The 16,620-nt window shown below is 44.1% G+C and overlaps 2 protein-coding genes across 3 annotated transcripts in view; one reads left to right on the top strand and one right to left on the bottom strand.

Annotated features, from left to right (window-relative positions):
- Positions 1 to 2,592: 2,592 nt before the first annotated feature.
- On the bottom strand, positions 2,593 to 11,938 carry DENND10 (DENN domain containing 10). 2 transcript variants are annotated; one of them, XM_042818046.1, is made up of 9 exons: positions 10,245 to 10,295; positions 9,879 to 10,075; positions 8,935 to 9,014; positions 7,952 to 8,100; positions 7,660 to 7,771; positions 7,194 to 7,294; positions 6,197 to 6,304; positions 5,521 to 5,615; positions 2,593 to 4,760 (listed from the first exon to the last, which is right to left on the bottom strand). In XM_042818046.1, exons 1-9 carry the CDS (start codon positions 10,288 to 10,290, stop codon positions 4,584 to 4,586), a joined length of 1,065 nt encoding a protein of 354 aa, XP_042673980.1. In that variant the 5' UTR covers positions 10,291 to 10,295; the 3' UTR covers positions 2,593 to 4,583. The 2 variants fall into 2 exon arrangements, with proteins under 2 accessions (XP_042673980.1, XP_042673981.1); XM_042818047.1 differs by lacking the exon at positions 10,245 to 10,295 and adding an exon at positions 11,813 to 11,938 and having other exon boundaries at positions 4,468 to 4,760.
- Positions 11,939 to 12,052: 114 nt separating this feature from the next.
- Positions 12,053 to 16,620, top strand: part of EIF3A (eukaryotic translation initiation factor 3 subunit A) — a 29,961-nt gene continuing 25,393 nt past the window's right edge. The window contains exons 1-2 of the mRNA XM_042817995.1: positions 12,053 to 12,160; positions 16,269 to 16,459. Of these exons, the coding sequence (XP_042673929.1) occupies positions 12,112 to 12,160; positions 16,269 to 16,459 (240 nt within the window). The 5' untranslated portion in view covers positions 12,053 to 12,111. The remainder of the gene's footprint in view (positions 12,161 to 16,268; positions 16,460 to 16,620) is intronic.

Consider the following 16,620-nt stretch of genomic DNA (forward strand, 5'->3'; position numbering starts at 1 on the left):
TACATAAAAGCCCATTGGGTCAAGAACGCAGCAACAGTTGCTCTGGATCAGCCCAAAGGTCCTTCTGGCCATATGTCACCACCAACAGCAGCCAAAGGAAGATGCAGGAAGAAAAGATTGCATCAAGTTCAGCACTCCCAAGCTGGGAAGGCAGTAAGGGAAAGGCTTGTCCTGTTCCTTTTCCCTGCATACCACCTCCTGGCTGCTCTGGGATGTTGTGCAGAGGCTTAGGAGCAGGCTTATAGTCCAGCCTGCCTCCCACAAGCAATGATGTGCTGATCTCCTTCAAAATCTTTAATTAGCACAGCTACTATCCTACAGTTAAATTCTCTAAAATCCCATTTCTCTATTAATCCTATTTCAGTAAGATTGTGAAGACAAACCTCGAGGGAGTCTAATACTGTTGGTAAACATTAATTGATAGTCCAATGAAAGCTCATACCTCCCCTCATTTAAAAACAAACATCCGTGTCAGACTGGATAAAGTAAACAGTTGTTCTGTAAAGCACTGTAATGGAATCAAAGCAAAAGCAAAACAATCCACAATAGAGCAAAACCTACAAATCTGAAGATAACACATTCATCAGCTGGGTTGTCACAGTAACTAGACAAGCCATAAATTGTCTGGCACCCCACTTAGAAGCAAATTAATGTCATCACATCTCTGTGAGTAAGGTTTATGGAATAAGTCCAGTAATAACGTCTGTTATTACAGCTGCCCATTATTAGTGAATGCTCGAGTTGTTTGCTGTATTAAACACAACCCCCTTGGAGTTGTTAGACATATCTTCTCTTTCCCTCATTCTCAGAAATGTTTCCATTTCCCTAATCAGAATTTTCTGGAAGATAGAGGCAAGCACCTGACATCTAGATTGGCAGCCTGGGTGATTCAGCTGTTTCCCACATCAAGGTAGGCAAAATACATTGCTGACAAGGCCCTGGCTTCCTTGATCTTGAAATGAAAACATGATGAGACTGGGACTAGAAGCAGCTGGACCAGACACCTGCTATGTGAGGGGACCAAGATGGGACAAGCAGCAGTGCATTATATTTGAGGGACTGAAGAACAAAGTCAGCACCCACAGCTTTATGACTTGGAATAGATTAACAACACACCAGCACAAGACAGGTCTGCTTTCAGCATTGCTGCCTCCTGCTTCCAGCATCGGCTGCCGTCTTAAGTGGCAATGTAGTAGTGGAACCAGTTTAAGGTGTGGTAAACTAGAGTAGATGGGAGCTTTCAGCTTCAAGGAAAACCTAAGTCTCAGTGCAATATGCTGACAGTTCCCCACCTACCCAGCTTGTCATCTTGAAATTCAGGAATATATAATGAGGCTTCAGTGTCATTTTAAAGTAGCTTCAAAGAAATAAAACGTCAGACACTCCTACTGTTGGAAATACTGAGATCAAAGCATTTCCTCTGTTGGAGCTGGTGTCCCTGTGGTTATCCTACAAGTCTGTAACATTGCCATGCTACTTTTCCCTGGAGGTCGTAGGGGAGGAAGGAAAGAAGCAAGTAAGGAGGGAATCCTGCACTGCTCAGCAGCTGCTTCCCTACCAGCAACACCACACGCTGTGCAGCTCAGAAAAGCACTGTGCTCCCATCTTTGGAGTCTCCACAGAAATTCTGAAGACATCTTGTGCCACTCCTTCCCAGGTTACTCAGCATTACATTGTTCTCGTTCAGAACATTCCCCCTAATATTTGCCTGCAGAAGAAATATGGAAACCAGTTTATCCCAGGAACCAAAACCACAAGGATGACAGCACTAGAAATTACACACGTTTTGCCTTGAAGGACTAACTTAATTAGCAAAACTGCAACCAGAAGGATTGGTTACTAATCCTGCTCTCCCTTATAGGCTTTTGGCTTTGTTCACCATCTACCATTGTTTTTGCAAGCGTAGTGGAGATCTGATGAGACTGTACAGTACAGAAATCACAAGGGCAATGGGTAAGGCACGGAGCACGTTTTCTCCCTCCTCACCTGAGGAAGGAACTGCACGGCAACTTCCAAGAATCAAAAAGCCTTACTTTTGGCCAAGTGCTGCACGCCTTCGGGAGCAGCATCTCTCAGCAAATCAACAGGAACCATCGGTCATCATTTCACACTGATCCAAGGACAGAGAGGCAGTAAGACGAGAAGGTCTGCACGAAAATTTCATCTTGCACAGTCTTCCCTTCTAGGAGGAGGAAGTAAAACTGTCATCTGACTGTTCCCTACCGACAGCAGCACACCCAGAGTCTCAGCTGGTGTGCATCCTAGGCAGAGGGAAGCGCAGAACAAGCCGCAACTTCTCCCTGACCTTCCAGACTGAAGTTTTATTCTAACATGCTCCTGGGAAGAAACAATTATCAAGAAAATCTAAGCAGATTAGGACTATTCTCTCAAAGTGCTGAAGCTGAGGGAAGCCAATATTTTTTATTTTATATTTTAAACCAGGACAACCAACAGAAGATGATAAAACTGTTTGAAGTTGTAGCAGTAGTGCATTTTCCACCCAAGCAGCAGCCTCATTTCCAACACCAGCACTGCACAACCAAGAGCTACAGCTTGTGAGCACTCAGAAATAAATTCACATAAATTAAAGGCTAGGCTGGTCAGGATTGTTGTTTTTAATAAGCATAAGCATGCTATGAGTCCAGTTCTTTAAGTGCAAAATTATAGTTCATTTGTGTCACACAAGTATTAGAATACAAGATCTAAAACTGAGGCCTTCCTGCTTTTAAAAGAAAGCAAAAAAAAAAAAAAAGAAACTTTTATTTTGTGTTTGAGCTTCTCTGCTTCTTGTGGCTGCCCATAACCCCACACCACCTTAATGAGGACACCTGCAGGGCTTTCTGTAAAAAGAAACTGAATTTCTCTGCGATTACAATGTGGCATTACGGGACTTGACAAAAATTCAGGTTTTTCTCAGCAGACCTTAAAGCACATTCTGAGAATTTTCAGTGTAACTTTGCAGTTGTGCTGTTCTAACTGCTGTAGAAACCCTAGAATAGAAACAGCAGTAATGAAGAACCATTAAAAAGAGAAAAATTAACAAATCCAAACCCATCACACCACCTTAATGGCCAAATGGGGAAAATGCTGCAGAGCACTTGGAGGTAAATGAAGGCAGCTCGTTCTCAGATAAAGCAAAACACACTGCTCTCCTGTGTTCAGAATTTAAACCACAGAGTGAGTATTTAAGGTAGAATTTGATACCCCTGAAAATAGGGGTTTATTCTGAAGCACTTCCACTCACTGACTGCAGTAGCCAGCCACTTTATACATAGATGCCACATTCCTCACCCACACTGAAACAGATCTTAATGCAGTATGATACATAGCAAAAGGGCAACCCTTTTCCAAACCAATACTGCTTGCACACAGTTAGTGATGACCTCTAACAATTTCAGAATAGCAAACATCCGATTTCTTAAACAACATAAATATTGAGAACTACAGTTTTAATTATCAGTATAAAATCTCTAGGTAAAACCACATGCTACAGCCCATCTGTACAAAGGCCAGAAAAAAAAGGTTATTTTTTCTTATAACAAAGTGCTACTGCAGAATTTACTTATTTTTGTGGACATTTCTGGAGGAAGACAGGTTGCCTGGCTCACAGCATTCCCCTGCACAGAACCTAAGCTCTTCTCAGAATGTTACAAATTAGTTTCAGGCTGCTCCATGGAAAAACAACAAACAAAACTTCTGAGTTAGAGCTATGCAACCAAACAGGAAGGGAAATTTTAATTCTTCCCAGCAGAGAGCCCCAACAGCTCCTAAAATGACTTCAGCTGTAAAGCAGCACTTGTCTGCTGCCTCCCAGAAAGCCCCAGTTTACATATAGCAATCCTGTCCTCTTTTCCCTCCACCAGAGGCGTGGGACGGAGTGAAAGGGGAAAAACTTGTAAGGCAAGAGTCCAAAAGAGGTGCTCAACTCCTACGTGAGCTTTAAAATACCTCTTCCTTTACATAATAAGGCTACCACATCAGATTTTCCCAGACATCCTTCTTCTACACCTAGACACTTTCAAGTAGAAAGAAGAGAACTTGTCCATTTATTTGGGATTTCCAGGTATCAGGTAGTCCAGAGCAAAGGCAATATCTGACAACCTGACATACCTGGAAGCCCAGAATGAGCATTCAGAACAACTCTGTGTTCAGCATATCCCTGTGCAGACAGGCACATCCAAAACGCACTGGCTTTACAGCACACATGCTGCACCCTGTGTTCCAGACACAAGGAGAGAAGTCAGAGCTGTCTGTCACTGGGGACATGCAAGACAAATGGCTGCTACAACGCCTGGCACAGCCTGGATGCACGAGCCCACACTATGTGTATAAACACCCATGTTGTAACATGAAATGCAAGAACCATACACACAAAGTTACAGTTGGGGAAAGGTGACAACAGGAATGTTATCAGATATACCTCTGGATGCTCCAGGTCAAGCTCCAATATTCTGCATTACATCAAGGTAAATATGGCATTCACTCTTACACTTTTAATTTTTCCATACAAAAAATCAGGTATTCCTATTTGTACATCCAAGACAGCTTTTGGAGTTGGTCCATAGTCCAGAAGTGCATCAGATTCAGATTTTAAGCATTTGTTCAGCAGCTGCTAAATGAAAAAGAAAATTTTCTGTAGCTGGTGGAAATCGTTTTTGTTTCAGAGCTTCAGAGTTCAGGGTTGGTTTTTCATTGCCATCAGAAACTTCAGTAAGTGAGGCTAAAGTAGACAAGATTTCTTTCGTCTTCAGAGAAATATCCTTAAAGAACCAAAAAAAAAAAAAAAAAAAAAAAAATTAAGCAACCATAAGTAAGGGATGAGGTATTACATGTTTTTAAATCTTATTAAAAAAAATCATAAGAAATAAAGAAAATGAGACAAATAGTTAACTTTAAATAAAGGCACTATTTATTCCATTGCAAATTTGCAGCAGCTCTTCTCTGGTACAATACTGATGAAAGGAGCAGCTGATGGAACACAGCCACTCCATAGATTCTTCTCCCTGGCCTAACTGAGCTTTTTTGATTAAGCTGCTCAATACTGAAATGGGCAGTAATCCACTGAATAGGGCAGGAAGTAAAAAAACAGAAAACAAAAAACAAACAAAAACGAAACTTAAATAAATGAATAGATTTTATAGCTGAGAACCCACATATCAGTAGAAGTCATTCAGAGGTATTGATAGTACAATTGACAATGTACTGAGCAAAATACACACTCCCTAGGGTAACACTGCAAGGTTCATTTCACTGGAAGCCTCAGACTCCATAAAGTTTCTGAAGTTTCTTCAGCAATGTGGTTACCCAAGAGATAACATAAACCAAACAGGTTATCCTTACAACTGTTTGGAGAATAAAAATGCTCCTTTGTAAGAAAGTAAAGGGTACAAAACTGCACATGACTCTACATGAGCCCCATTCCCAGTAACCACTTTCCTGCTGCTTCCCCTGCTCCTGCCAGATACTATGTGATACAAGTAATTGAAGTGAATTTAAAAGCAAAAAACATTAAAAATTAACCTTAATGACTTGGCTGTCTGATTTGTCTGGATCTTCTGCAGATTGAACAATTAGCTGCCCAATTTCTTTGTGAAGTTTTCCCATTGTCATTGCCTCTAAACAAGAAAAAGAACACGTTCATGTAAAAAAGACCATTCCTGCACTACCTAGAAATGTATCTGAAAAGCAAGGCAAAACAAAGAGTCCTCTTCATCCCGCCACGTGGTATCTATCTGTACAGGCAGTAACCTGAAATGGTGCAGCCATGCTGGCACATGCCAACTGTCCACCTCTAAGGCAGCCTTTAGCAGATACCAACGAACAGCAAGATGACCAGCACGTACAGGCTTCCCTTTCAAACAGTTTCCAATCTCCAAGTATTTCAGGCAACGTTTTTCTAAGGATTCATGTGATATCCCTGCATTCAGTAATCCTCAGCTGAATGTCTCTCCCATGTAATTACTAAACATAAGTGTTTTCAAATCTCAGTTACACATTTGTTGGAAGTGAAAGCACGTCTTTCTAAATTCCAAATTTCTCCAGCATGCCAAGGCCTCCATAAAACAGAAATACAGGATCTTCCCTGTTACATTTTCAGAATCAGTCTGGCACAAGTATTAAGACTGCTTAGGTTCAGTAGTTACTACCAACTCTAAGATAAAGAGACCTCAGATCCAAAACACTCAGAGCAACCAACCTTTCACTACAGGGGAAATGGTGATCTCACTGTCTGCCAAATTCACATACACATCATAGAGGTCTGGTCTACTGTTCACTTCAGAATCTGTACATCCAGCAATGTAACCTGGAGAGCAGAGTTTTGTTAACATTATCATTTTAGTCTTGCTTGATAAATAAAAACAATTCCAAGACATAGCAGAAACCCCCTACTACTATATGTAATACAAAAAGGCTGTCAATTTGAAATGTTAAACTCCTGCTTTCCTACTTAATTTTTTATTTGCAAGTGAAAAACCCATCAACTTCCTTAAAAGAATATCCACTTGAGCCCATTGTCACTAAGTCACTATTAGATTACAACTGAGGAGTGAAAACAGCAGGATTTCTTCTTCATAGCACACCAGCTGAGCAAGCTTGGAACAACTTTTCTCTGTGAAAGGCAGTCAGCTGAAACAAACACTCTTAGTAATGCAGAAGAAATACTGAAGATGACTGGTGTTCTTGTTCATTATGCTGTATAGAGAAGCCTTGTACCTGCCACAGTCTGTGTCATGTTAACCTTCATACAGGCAAAGGGCCCCTTCCTGCAGAATAAAAATCTGGAAATTCAGACTTAGGAACTGAAAAGAAAATGCTAAAAATGAAGTTACCAGCTGCATGCAAAAGTTTGAAAACAAACAGCTTATCTAAAGTGAATTGCTGCTGTGCAACAGTAGGGCTTTTTAATCCCTCTGATCATAACGTCAGAAGACCCTCAAAGCTTCTTTTCATCTGCATTAGGAGTAGGCTGATGGGGATGCATCCAGAAACACCAAATTAACGAGTTATCTTCAAACATACTTGCTTAGGTATTTGCTTTTTTTTTCCTGAAGAAAATCACATAGTTTACTTTGGAACAACAGCAATAGCAGTAGAATATCCACTTCTACCCCAAAGAGCACTGGTGTAAGACCCTGCAGCAACAAAAAATAAAACTAAGTTTTGTTCATATTTTATTAACGAATCGTTACTACCTGTGCAGGCTTTTAAGGCTTCTACTTCCTCTTCATTTAGATGTACATAGGAATGAAGAATTGACCAGTCCTGCCGATGCCACACTAAAGCAGGCAAAGTCCTATGGAGATGAGATCAGTAGTTGACACACAGTACACTTGTACCTGCACTAAAGATTCACAACACGAAAGGCAACTCATAAGGAAGAACTAACATGACCAGGTCTTGGTACACATATACACTAAATGCAGAGATTTCTGCAATCAGTGCAAGCAGAACTTATCATTCATTACCCAGTTAAATTTCTTTGTCTTAACTAAGCACAGTGGCTAAAGCCCTACGAGGGATCTAAGGGGATTTCAATAAATATATTCAAACGTATTCTGATTTTTTTTTCCTCCAAGATTCGAGCACTCTCAATGGAAACTCAAGATTTGTTTGACTTCTAGGAGTAGGTGGGGAGGGACTGACAAAGTCATACTGCACCTGGTAAATTCCTGGATGGCTTCTATCCTAGGATGGTACACCACAATTCTCTTCTTTAACATCAGTGCTGTATATAAGATAACTGTTTCCATCCCAAACTGAGATACTATATCTAAAAGGGAATGGAAGAATATTTTATAGAAAACATACATGCTGATGATTTCATCTGTTTAAAGAAGCTCAAGAACAACAATACAGGTGACACTTCACACTATTTACTTGAAGAGCATATTAAAAATTGGATTGTAAATTACACTGTACAAAATAAATTAGAGTTCTGGTATTAGTTAACCTTTAATGGAACCAGCAAGGTAAGCCTTCCGAGCATCGAAGTCTTTGCTGAGGAAGGATCCATTTTCTTCACTTTGGCAGACCCCCTTTGTAAGGACTGCAATGTAACTCTCCATCATTTTCACAGGACTTCCATACTTCAAGTAGATTCTGTGCAGACAGAAAGAATCTGGGTTTTGGACCATAACCAGTACCAGCAGCCACATGAATAAAATGACAGTATTGCAAAGAGAATTTATTAGGCAAGAATTCTTATTTTGGACACTTGGTTGAAGTTCTAGATACTAAAATAGGAGTCTCTTGACATGCCTACAAAAACTTGCATTTTAGAATCAATGACTAACTTCTATTTTGAGTGCACTGTGTTGCAAAGGAACTAACATTTAATAACATAGAAATGTGTAACAGTAAGGCCTAAGCAGGTGTCCAGATTAAGGATTCCTTGCACACACAGAAGATATCTGCTTCACAGAAAAACAACTACTGTAGCAACTTCTAATATTAATGCAGAGCACTTGACTAGTTTTGTCTACTACCCACATACCATTAAAAATTCTCCCATACTCTTTGCTAAATGATGAAAGAAAAATGCAAATGTACGTCCTTACTACTCACTAAACACAAACAAAACTGTTAGCTGTCTATCAGGCAACAAGGGACGTTGTAGCCTAATTTAGAGGTTAAGGTCAATTAACTACCAACCTTCAATTTCAGCTAGACACAAAGTTATATCACCTTTGAAACTTTATTCACTGCTGGTAAAACATACTAGGCCTGAAGCTTCTAACACCTACTGTATGAGCTCAAGATAAGCTCAAATCAAGCCCAACTCCAGAGTTTGTATAATCTGCTTCAGTTTGTAGGACTGAATTTCCAGCAGATTGCTAGAACAAGTATTAACACAACATAATGACATTTAATCTTTTGCCTTGTTAAGATCAAAACACATATGTAGCATCACTGAAAGACAACTTTTATACAGACCTACAGAGTATCCGAGTGAAAGCTGCATACTTCTCTGGGTTGAAGTCTTTGGCTGTCAGAACAATGGAGAAGTGGGTCACCTGAGCAAGGCACACACAGAAAAAAACAGAGCTTACTTAACAGCCCCATAAGGACAGTGATTGTTACATACTGAACATTTTGCACTCAGACAAGATGCTTTAATACAAATAAAGTGAGTTAAAGCAGTAGATTCAAGTTACTAAACTGCAGAGAAGGCTGAGCTAATGGATTTCTGATGCGACTCATCTCCATCAAGTGAGATCTAAGACATATTATCATTTGCTTAACGTACTTAACACGTTCTTTCTTTTAAATAGCATCTCCTACTGCCTTTGAGGCAGAACTAGGTACGTTTTTATATTGTTCAGCCTCATAGCTGATAGGAGCTACGGATTGAGGAAAGGCAAGGAACATTGTGCTGCAACATTCTGTATGCATTCAAAAGTATCACGTTGTACTGCTCCTTAACAATGTAGGATGAAACAGAAAAAGGGAAGAAACTTAACAGACAACTTAATGATCTTTATAATAGGCAGATAAAGAAGCAAATTCAGTCTTCTGTTCTTTAATGGAGTGGAAAAGAAAATAAACAATGTTACTCTAGGTTCCTAAGAATAAGAGTTCGGACAACAGGAAAGACTGTTTGTAAAACTTTTTTTGATTAAACAAAAAAGGATGAACTTGAAGTGCAATAGCTAAAATAGTAGCATCTCCGCTTTTACACTTATCACTCAGTTTGGATTCCACTCATCTCAACCTTTCCCAGAAGCAGCCAGTCGGACAGCTGGGTAGGACCTGCATCCATACACATACAAAACCTCACGGCACAAAAGGGCAGCGCAGTGTTTGCAGTTAAGCAGCAGAGGAAGCTCTGCACAAGTCTTCCTCGTGCTCTGTTGAGGAGCCCGCAGGCCCAGCCCTACCTTCTTCAAGGCAGGAGAGTCTTGAACTTCCACCGTGGTGATGTAGAACCACGTCCTCTTGTACTGGCCGAACACAAAGGTATGAAGCAGTTTACTCTCATCCGTAAGGCAGCATTTCCGCAGCAACAGAGCCCTCAGCTCAGCCGTCACAGACGGATAACACCAAACCCACAAAGCATCTCCGTTGCTGTCTTTTTCTACGGCGGAAAGACGGGCAGCGTGAGAACGCCAAGCGGCAGCAAGGAAGCGAGATGACTGCCTAACCACAGCCGGATTAACGCCTCATCCTACGCGTCCAGCTCACGCGCTTTACGTCGCTCGGCGTTCCCCGTTTCCGAGCTCGCCCCGCCGCAGCCCGGCCCTTACCGATCAGCCCCACGCCCAGCAGCAGCTGCGTCTCCGGCTCTGCCATCTTCCGGCCCCGCGCCCCGCACCGCCCGCCTTCCGCCCGCTCCGCTCCGCCCCGCCCCGCCGGGCCGCCATTTGCTGCCCTCTCCATCGCGCTGCTTCCTTCCTCAGCTAACAGCTCTCGTCTCTCTAAGACGCGGCGGACAATCGACGTGAAGAACAGAGGTTGCGCTGCCGCCCTCCCGCTGAAGTGACCTCGCAGAGCTGCGCCCAAACGCCCGGTGTTCCCAAAGGCTGAACGAGCCTCGTTAAGGCAGCAGTAATTCACAAAGCTCAGTCGCTTCGTTTGAGAACAGAACCATCACAGGATCACAGAACGGCCCGGGTTGGAAGGGACCTCAAGGATCATGAATCTCCAACCCCCCTGCCACATGCAGGGCCACCAACCTCCACATTTAATGCTAGACCAGGATGCCCAGGGCCCCATCCAACCTGGCATTGAACACCTCCAGGGACGGGGCATCCACAGCCTCTCTGGGCAGCTGTTCCAGCACCTCACCACTCTCATAGTAAAGAACTTCCTCCTGACATCCAACCTAAATCTTCCCTCCTTCAACTTAAACGCATTTGCCCTTGTCCTGCATTGCCAACCCTCTCAAAAAGTTGATTCCCCTCCTGTCTGTAGGCTCACTTCAGGTACTGGAAGGCTGCAATGAGGTCACCCCGCAGCCTTCTTTTCTCCAGGCTGAACAAGCCCAGCTCCCTCAGCCTGTCCTCATAGGGGAGGTGCCCCCAGCCCCCCATCATCTTTGTGGCCCTCCTCTGGACCCTCTCCAACAGCTCCCTGTCTTTCTTGTACTGGGGGCTCCAGACCTGGACACAGTACTCCAGATGGGGCCTCACAAGAGCAGAGGGGGACAATCGCCTCCCTGTCCCTGCTGGCCACCCTTCTTCTGATGGAAAAAAAAAAAAAAAAAAAATTACTGATGGAAAAAAACCATCATGTTTTACAGCTCCCTTCAAAAACCTGCCCAATCCAAAACTTCCTGGGGGCTATCAGGAACTTCAGAGATGTTTATTAAAAGTGGAGTGAGCTTCCTGAATAGCAGATGATGCAATTAAACAATAGGAGGTACACGGTAGCACACCTGCAGCCCACTGCTAGCATACAGATTCACTGCAGAGAGCTGTGAGACTGCAGGGTCAGCAGTGGTACAGCAGCACAGACGGGTGTGCTTCAGGTGCGTGAGGCTGTGCTGCAGCAGGCAGTGTGTGCTGGTCTTAATGGGCGTTACGTTAATTGCATTAACTGAGAAGAAGGCTGGCTCAGCACTAGCAATAGCTGAAGGAAGGCTGCACTGGAATTATAACTTATATATATAAGTGGACTTTTTTTCTTTTTTTTTTACTTCTTTTTTCTAACTAAATCATGCTTGGACATAGCTCAGAACCCAGAGGGAGGCAGCTGGCTGTGCTCGCAGCTCCATCTGCGGTGCCAGCAGGGATCTCACTGCAGCGCTGCACGCTTCTGCTGGGAGACTCCCCATTCTAGCTCCCACTGACCCCAAATATCCCATCCCTCTTACGTTTCATTGCTGCTGTGCTAGGAGTTTTGGGTTCAATTCGCGTGTCTTAGCGTTACTCCACTTTCCCGTGTCAAAACAATCTTTCACACCCGACGACAGCACCACGCCTCACAGCCCCTTACAGAACGCCCCTGCATACAGAACGCCCCGCCCCCCCGAGAGGCACTTCCGCTTCCGGCGACGTCACCGCGCGCGGCGGCGGGGCCCTCCCTTTCCGGCCTCGCGGGCTGCTGCCTGAGCACGGAGCGCGCTGCTACCGCCGCCGCCGCCCTGTGAGGAGAGCCGAGGCCGCCGCCATCATGCCGGTGTACTTCCAGCGGCCCGAGAACGCCCTGAAGCGGGCGAACGGTCAGTGCGGGCCGCCGCTCCCATTCTCGCGGCTTCGCCGCCGCTCGCGCAGGGCCTCGGATACCGAGCCCCCCGCCGCCGGCCCCTCGGTGTGACGCCTCGGCCTCCGCCGCCCCAGCGCCGAGGAGAGGCCGTCCGCGAGCGCCGAGGCGCCGCCCGGCCGCAAGGAGCGGGGCAGGGCCTGCCGCCGCATGGCGCCGCGAGGCTGGAGGAGGCCCGGGCGGCCGCGAGGAGAGGGCCCGGCTCCGCCTACCGGCCCCGGCTGGGCCCCCGCGGGCGGAGGCGCAGGGCCGGCCCCGCGTGGAGGAGGGCGGCGGTGGGGCCGGGGCCTGCGGAGGGCGGCGGGGAGTGAGGCGACGGGCTGCGGCCACGCTCTGCACGGCGGCTCGTGCTCAGTGCTGCGTCCGGTGCGGCCTCGCCCGCTTTTGGGGAATGAAACCGGTCTGGGCCCAGGTGCTGTTCCTCGCTGTTGGCTGCGCGCTTAGCAATCCCACACCGCGTTGGTGCCCCCGGTGAGAGCGCTGGTGATTAAACGCCTCCAGCGCCGCGCAGGCCGGTTTGCCTCTGCATTAGAATGCAAGTCGGAGCGCGCTGTGGCTGCCTCTTGCTGACTGCTACGCATAAAGCTGGATTGGATGCGTTTATCAGCTGTCTCCTTTCAGGCTAAATATATGGCTTTGGCGCTTTTCTTAATAGTGTCCTATTTTAAGCACCTAGCAAGATGATTTGTACCATTCATTGGTACAGAGTGGTGCACTCAGACATCCAGAAATTACAGCTGATGTACGGGTCTGGAAATGACAGCTGGAGGGGTGGGTAGTCTGGGGATTGGATGCAGTCCAGTAACTTTGTATCTTGAGATCCAAGAAGTGTGGAATAAATACTGAATCTCCTCGAGATTTCTAATCTGAAATTCATTCTATAGTAATTTCTATACACACAAAACTTACAAAAAGAATATCAGATCCAGTGTTTCCTAAGCCAGAGCTGAATTTTAGTTGTCTTCTTACTGGGAAAGGTGCCTGTATTCTAGTACACTATCTTGTGTTCAACTTCAGAATTCATGGGCAGATGAAGTTCTCGCATCACTTGACCATTTCTTTCTGCTTTGCTGCTACTGAAGAGCATTGTTATCTTTCCACCTCTCATACTGCTATAAGCCTCCTAAGTTCTAATGAATTGAAGGATCCAAGTTGAGGGAGGGAAGATTGAGGTTGGATGTTAGGGGGAAGTTCTTTACAAGGAGAGTGGTTAGGCCCTGGAACGGGCTGCCCAGGGAGGTTGTGGATGCCCCGTCCTTGGATGTGTTTAAGGCCAGGTTGGACAGGGTCCTGGGCAACCTGATCTGAATGTGTGTGTTTGGTGGCCCTGCTAGGCAGGGGGGTTGGAACTACATGATCCTTGAGGTCCCTTCCAACCCGGGTGATTCTGTGATTCTGTGAAGGAGTGGGCTATAAGGACTGGAACAAAAGGAAGCGTTTTCTAGACAAACGCTGACAATCCTAAGCCTTCGCAGTCTGAATGGAGAATATAACAAGCCGTATCAAGTCTTTGCAGACAGTAGGGGCTCTTTCTAACCATGTCCAAGTAAAATAAAGGGAGAGAAATCATTCGTAAGGTATATTTTTCAATCATGAGAGCACAGTTCTATGTTAAACTGATGTTTCAAATTGGAACGCTCAGTGCTGTTTTCAGTTTTATTGCTTTACCCACAAAACTGAAGTGAGCATGTATTTTATGCTTCAGCTTCCCTGTGACCTTGATGTACATATATAAGTAGGAAGTGTTGGAGTGGTTACGGATATGTAGATGTGGAGAAAAGACTCTTTTGTTACAAAAGATAGTTGATCAAGGCCAGCCCTTGGCTGTTAATATCTGGTGCTGCTGTGTAGTCAGAGATGCAGCTCAGATTGGAGGAGAGCTGTGTTATTCGTGGGGTTGAGCCTGCTCTCTGCTGGAGGTGCTGGATAGTGAAGGACATCTTTTCAGCTTCTTGAATATACTTTTTTTCATTCCTCAGTTTGAAACCTCCCCTTAATGCAGGGTTTGGGGTTAACAGTGATGTAGTTATCAAGGTGTATCTGGTGTTCCAGTCTGCTTAGAGCTTCAGTTGCTGTTTTAGACACCCTTTAGCATTTTTAGTGCTATAATGTAAAAACCAGAAAAAATATCAGTCCCACTGCGTTCCTGGGGCTGATGCTTTTGCATCTGCTCTGTCACAATTGTTTCCATAACTTATGTTTCTGCTGTAAGACACAGAGGCATGGTCTGTGTTTGACTCTTCAGCTTCCCTTTGTTATGTGCTTTTACTACAGCGTGTGTTAAATTAGCCTTAATTATTTGATGTTTTGGCAAGAACTCTGCTTGGCCAGAGTTAATTAAAAGTCTCAGAACAATATGAATTCATGTTGTGCTTTGTCCAGTTAGTTATCGACCACTGAGAGATGTGGTTGAAATGGCCTGGTACTGCTGCAAGATTAAACTTGCCTTTCAAGTTCATTTTCATAAATAGAAAATAATGAAGCTGAGCAGTAAGTGCCTAAAAGCAGCACCAAGGTAGAGTAACAGTGTAAATTATAGGAGAGAGGGTAGCTTTTCTGAAATTCCCTCAGTGAGTTTAAAATGCTGCTAGGAGCTGTCACGTTTTAACCTTATTTGTCTTTAAGAGGAGACCCTGTCTTTTTCCTCTAGAGGACCTTGATCGTCATATGCAAACTTGTTATTCACATAAACTAGGCCCCAAGTGCATGGCATTGTGGTCCTTAGGTTAAAGTGTCACCTGCTGGTTTTGAAATACAACTTTTACTCATATTTAATTTCAGTTCTGAGATTCCAGACCTTTGGACACTTAGGTTGTAATGGTAATCTGTGTGTGTGTGTGAAATCTGATGAGGACTGCCCCACATGTTCCTTGCAGTCTTTGAAGCTCATGTCTGTCTGCCTGGGTACCCTGAGCAGGTTCCTATTTTTAACCATTCTGCCATTATTTCTTTTAGCAACACAGTCATTTCCAAAGTACTTTAATGGAAAGCGCTAATTCCATCCTCCTTCCTTTAAGAATAAACATTTCTTTTTGGTTGTACTCAGCTTTATTTTCTTTGCCTTTTTTTTTTTTTTTTTTTTTTTTTTCCCTCCATTCTGTCTTTAATCCTGTTTGCTTCCCAGTCTTGGCATTCTTTTATCTTGCTTTTCTGTGGTTAAGAATGCTTTTAAGTGTAGGGCCTGTGCTTATGTTGGTAGGTGGCTGTTCCGCTTTGGTATTTGCTTGTGTGTGGTTTGCTGTATTTTGTGCTGAGGACATGTGGGTCTATCATCAAATCACAGTCTGACTTTGTTTGGAAGGAGCCTCAAAGCCCACCCATTTCCAACCCCTTGCTGTGAGCAGGGGCACCTCCTACCAGTTCAGTCTGCCCAGCACCCCATCCAGCCTGGCCTTGGGCACCTCTGGGAATGGGACACACGCTTCTCTGGACAGCTGTGCCAGGGCCTCCCTGCCCTTATAGACAGGAGTTACTGTGATATTGAGAGATCCTGCTAGTTACAGCAACTGCATACAGAACAAATGAAAGAGATGCAGGTTTCAGCAGGAGATTTGGTTTAACAAATGTCTGAACAGCCTTTAGGGCCTTAGTAACAATTAGTATAACTAATATAAATCTATAAACTGGATGTCTGTACCAATTGGAGTTGAAAAGTTAATAAATCAAAAGTCCAGGCAACTTTTCTGAGTAACTTTTTAATTCTTTGGTTTGAGGAGAGTTGTTGTTGGTTTTTTTTTTTTTTAAGTCAGATTCATTGAATGGTTTGCATCTTGTTGAATTATATTGGTAGGCTCTGTACTACATATATGAAGTGCCTGGTCATGCCCTGATGAATGAGTAGAGAGACTTCTTTGCCATCCTGAAACATGTCTGTTAATGGCAAGGTCTTTGTTTGCCAGGTCTAGAACTGCAGTTGCATGTGCCAGCATTTTTGTTATGGCAACATAAATCAGACCATCAATGGAATTTGATCAGAGCTGATTAGTTCTAAAAGCTTACAGTACCAGTTCATAAAAACATACATCTTCAGGCTTGCAGTTCTTGTGCTAATTAGATTTTCCTTTCAGAATTCCTTGAGGTTGGCAAAAAGCAGCCCGCCCTTGATGTTCTCTATGATGTTATGAAAAGTAAAAAACACCGAACATGGCAGAAAATCCACGAGCCGATTATGCTGAAGTACCTGGAACTCTGCGTGGATCTCCGCAAGAGTCATCTGGCAAAAGAAGGATTGTACCAGTACAAGAATATTTGCCAGCAGGTATGGCTTCTGAATATTTTGTTATTTGCATAGTATCTGTCAGCTGACGTGATCTAAAAGTAACGTCAGTCTCGAATCAGAATTCACCTCCATTTTAGATGTTTCTGCTTTCGTAGCACTTACTTTGTAGATATTTGCTGCCTATCGCTTGGAGAAACATC

Source organism: Centrocercus urophasianus, unplaced genomic scaffold (assembly GCF_019232065.1).
Source record: "Centrocercus urophasianus isolate 14NV4802_14NV808 unplaced genomic scaffold, USGS_Curo_1.0 seq_17, whole genome shotgun sequence".
Taxonomy (NCBI): domain Eukaryota; kingdom Metazoa; phylum Chordata; class Aves; order Galliformes; family Phasianidae; genus Centrocercus; species Centrocercus urophasianus.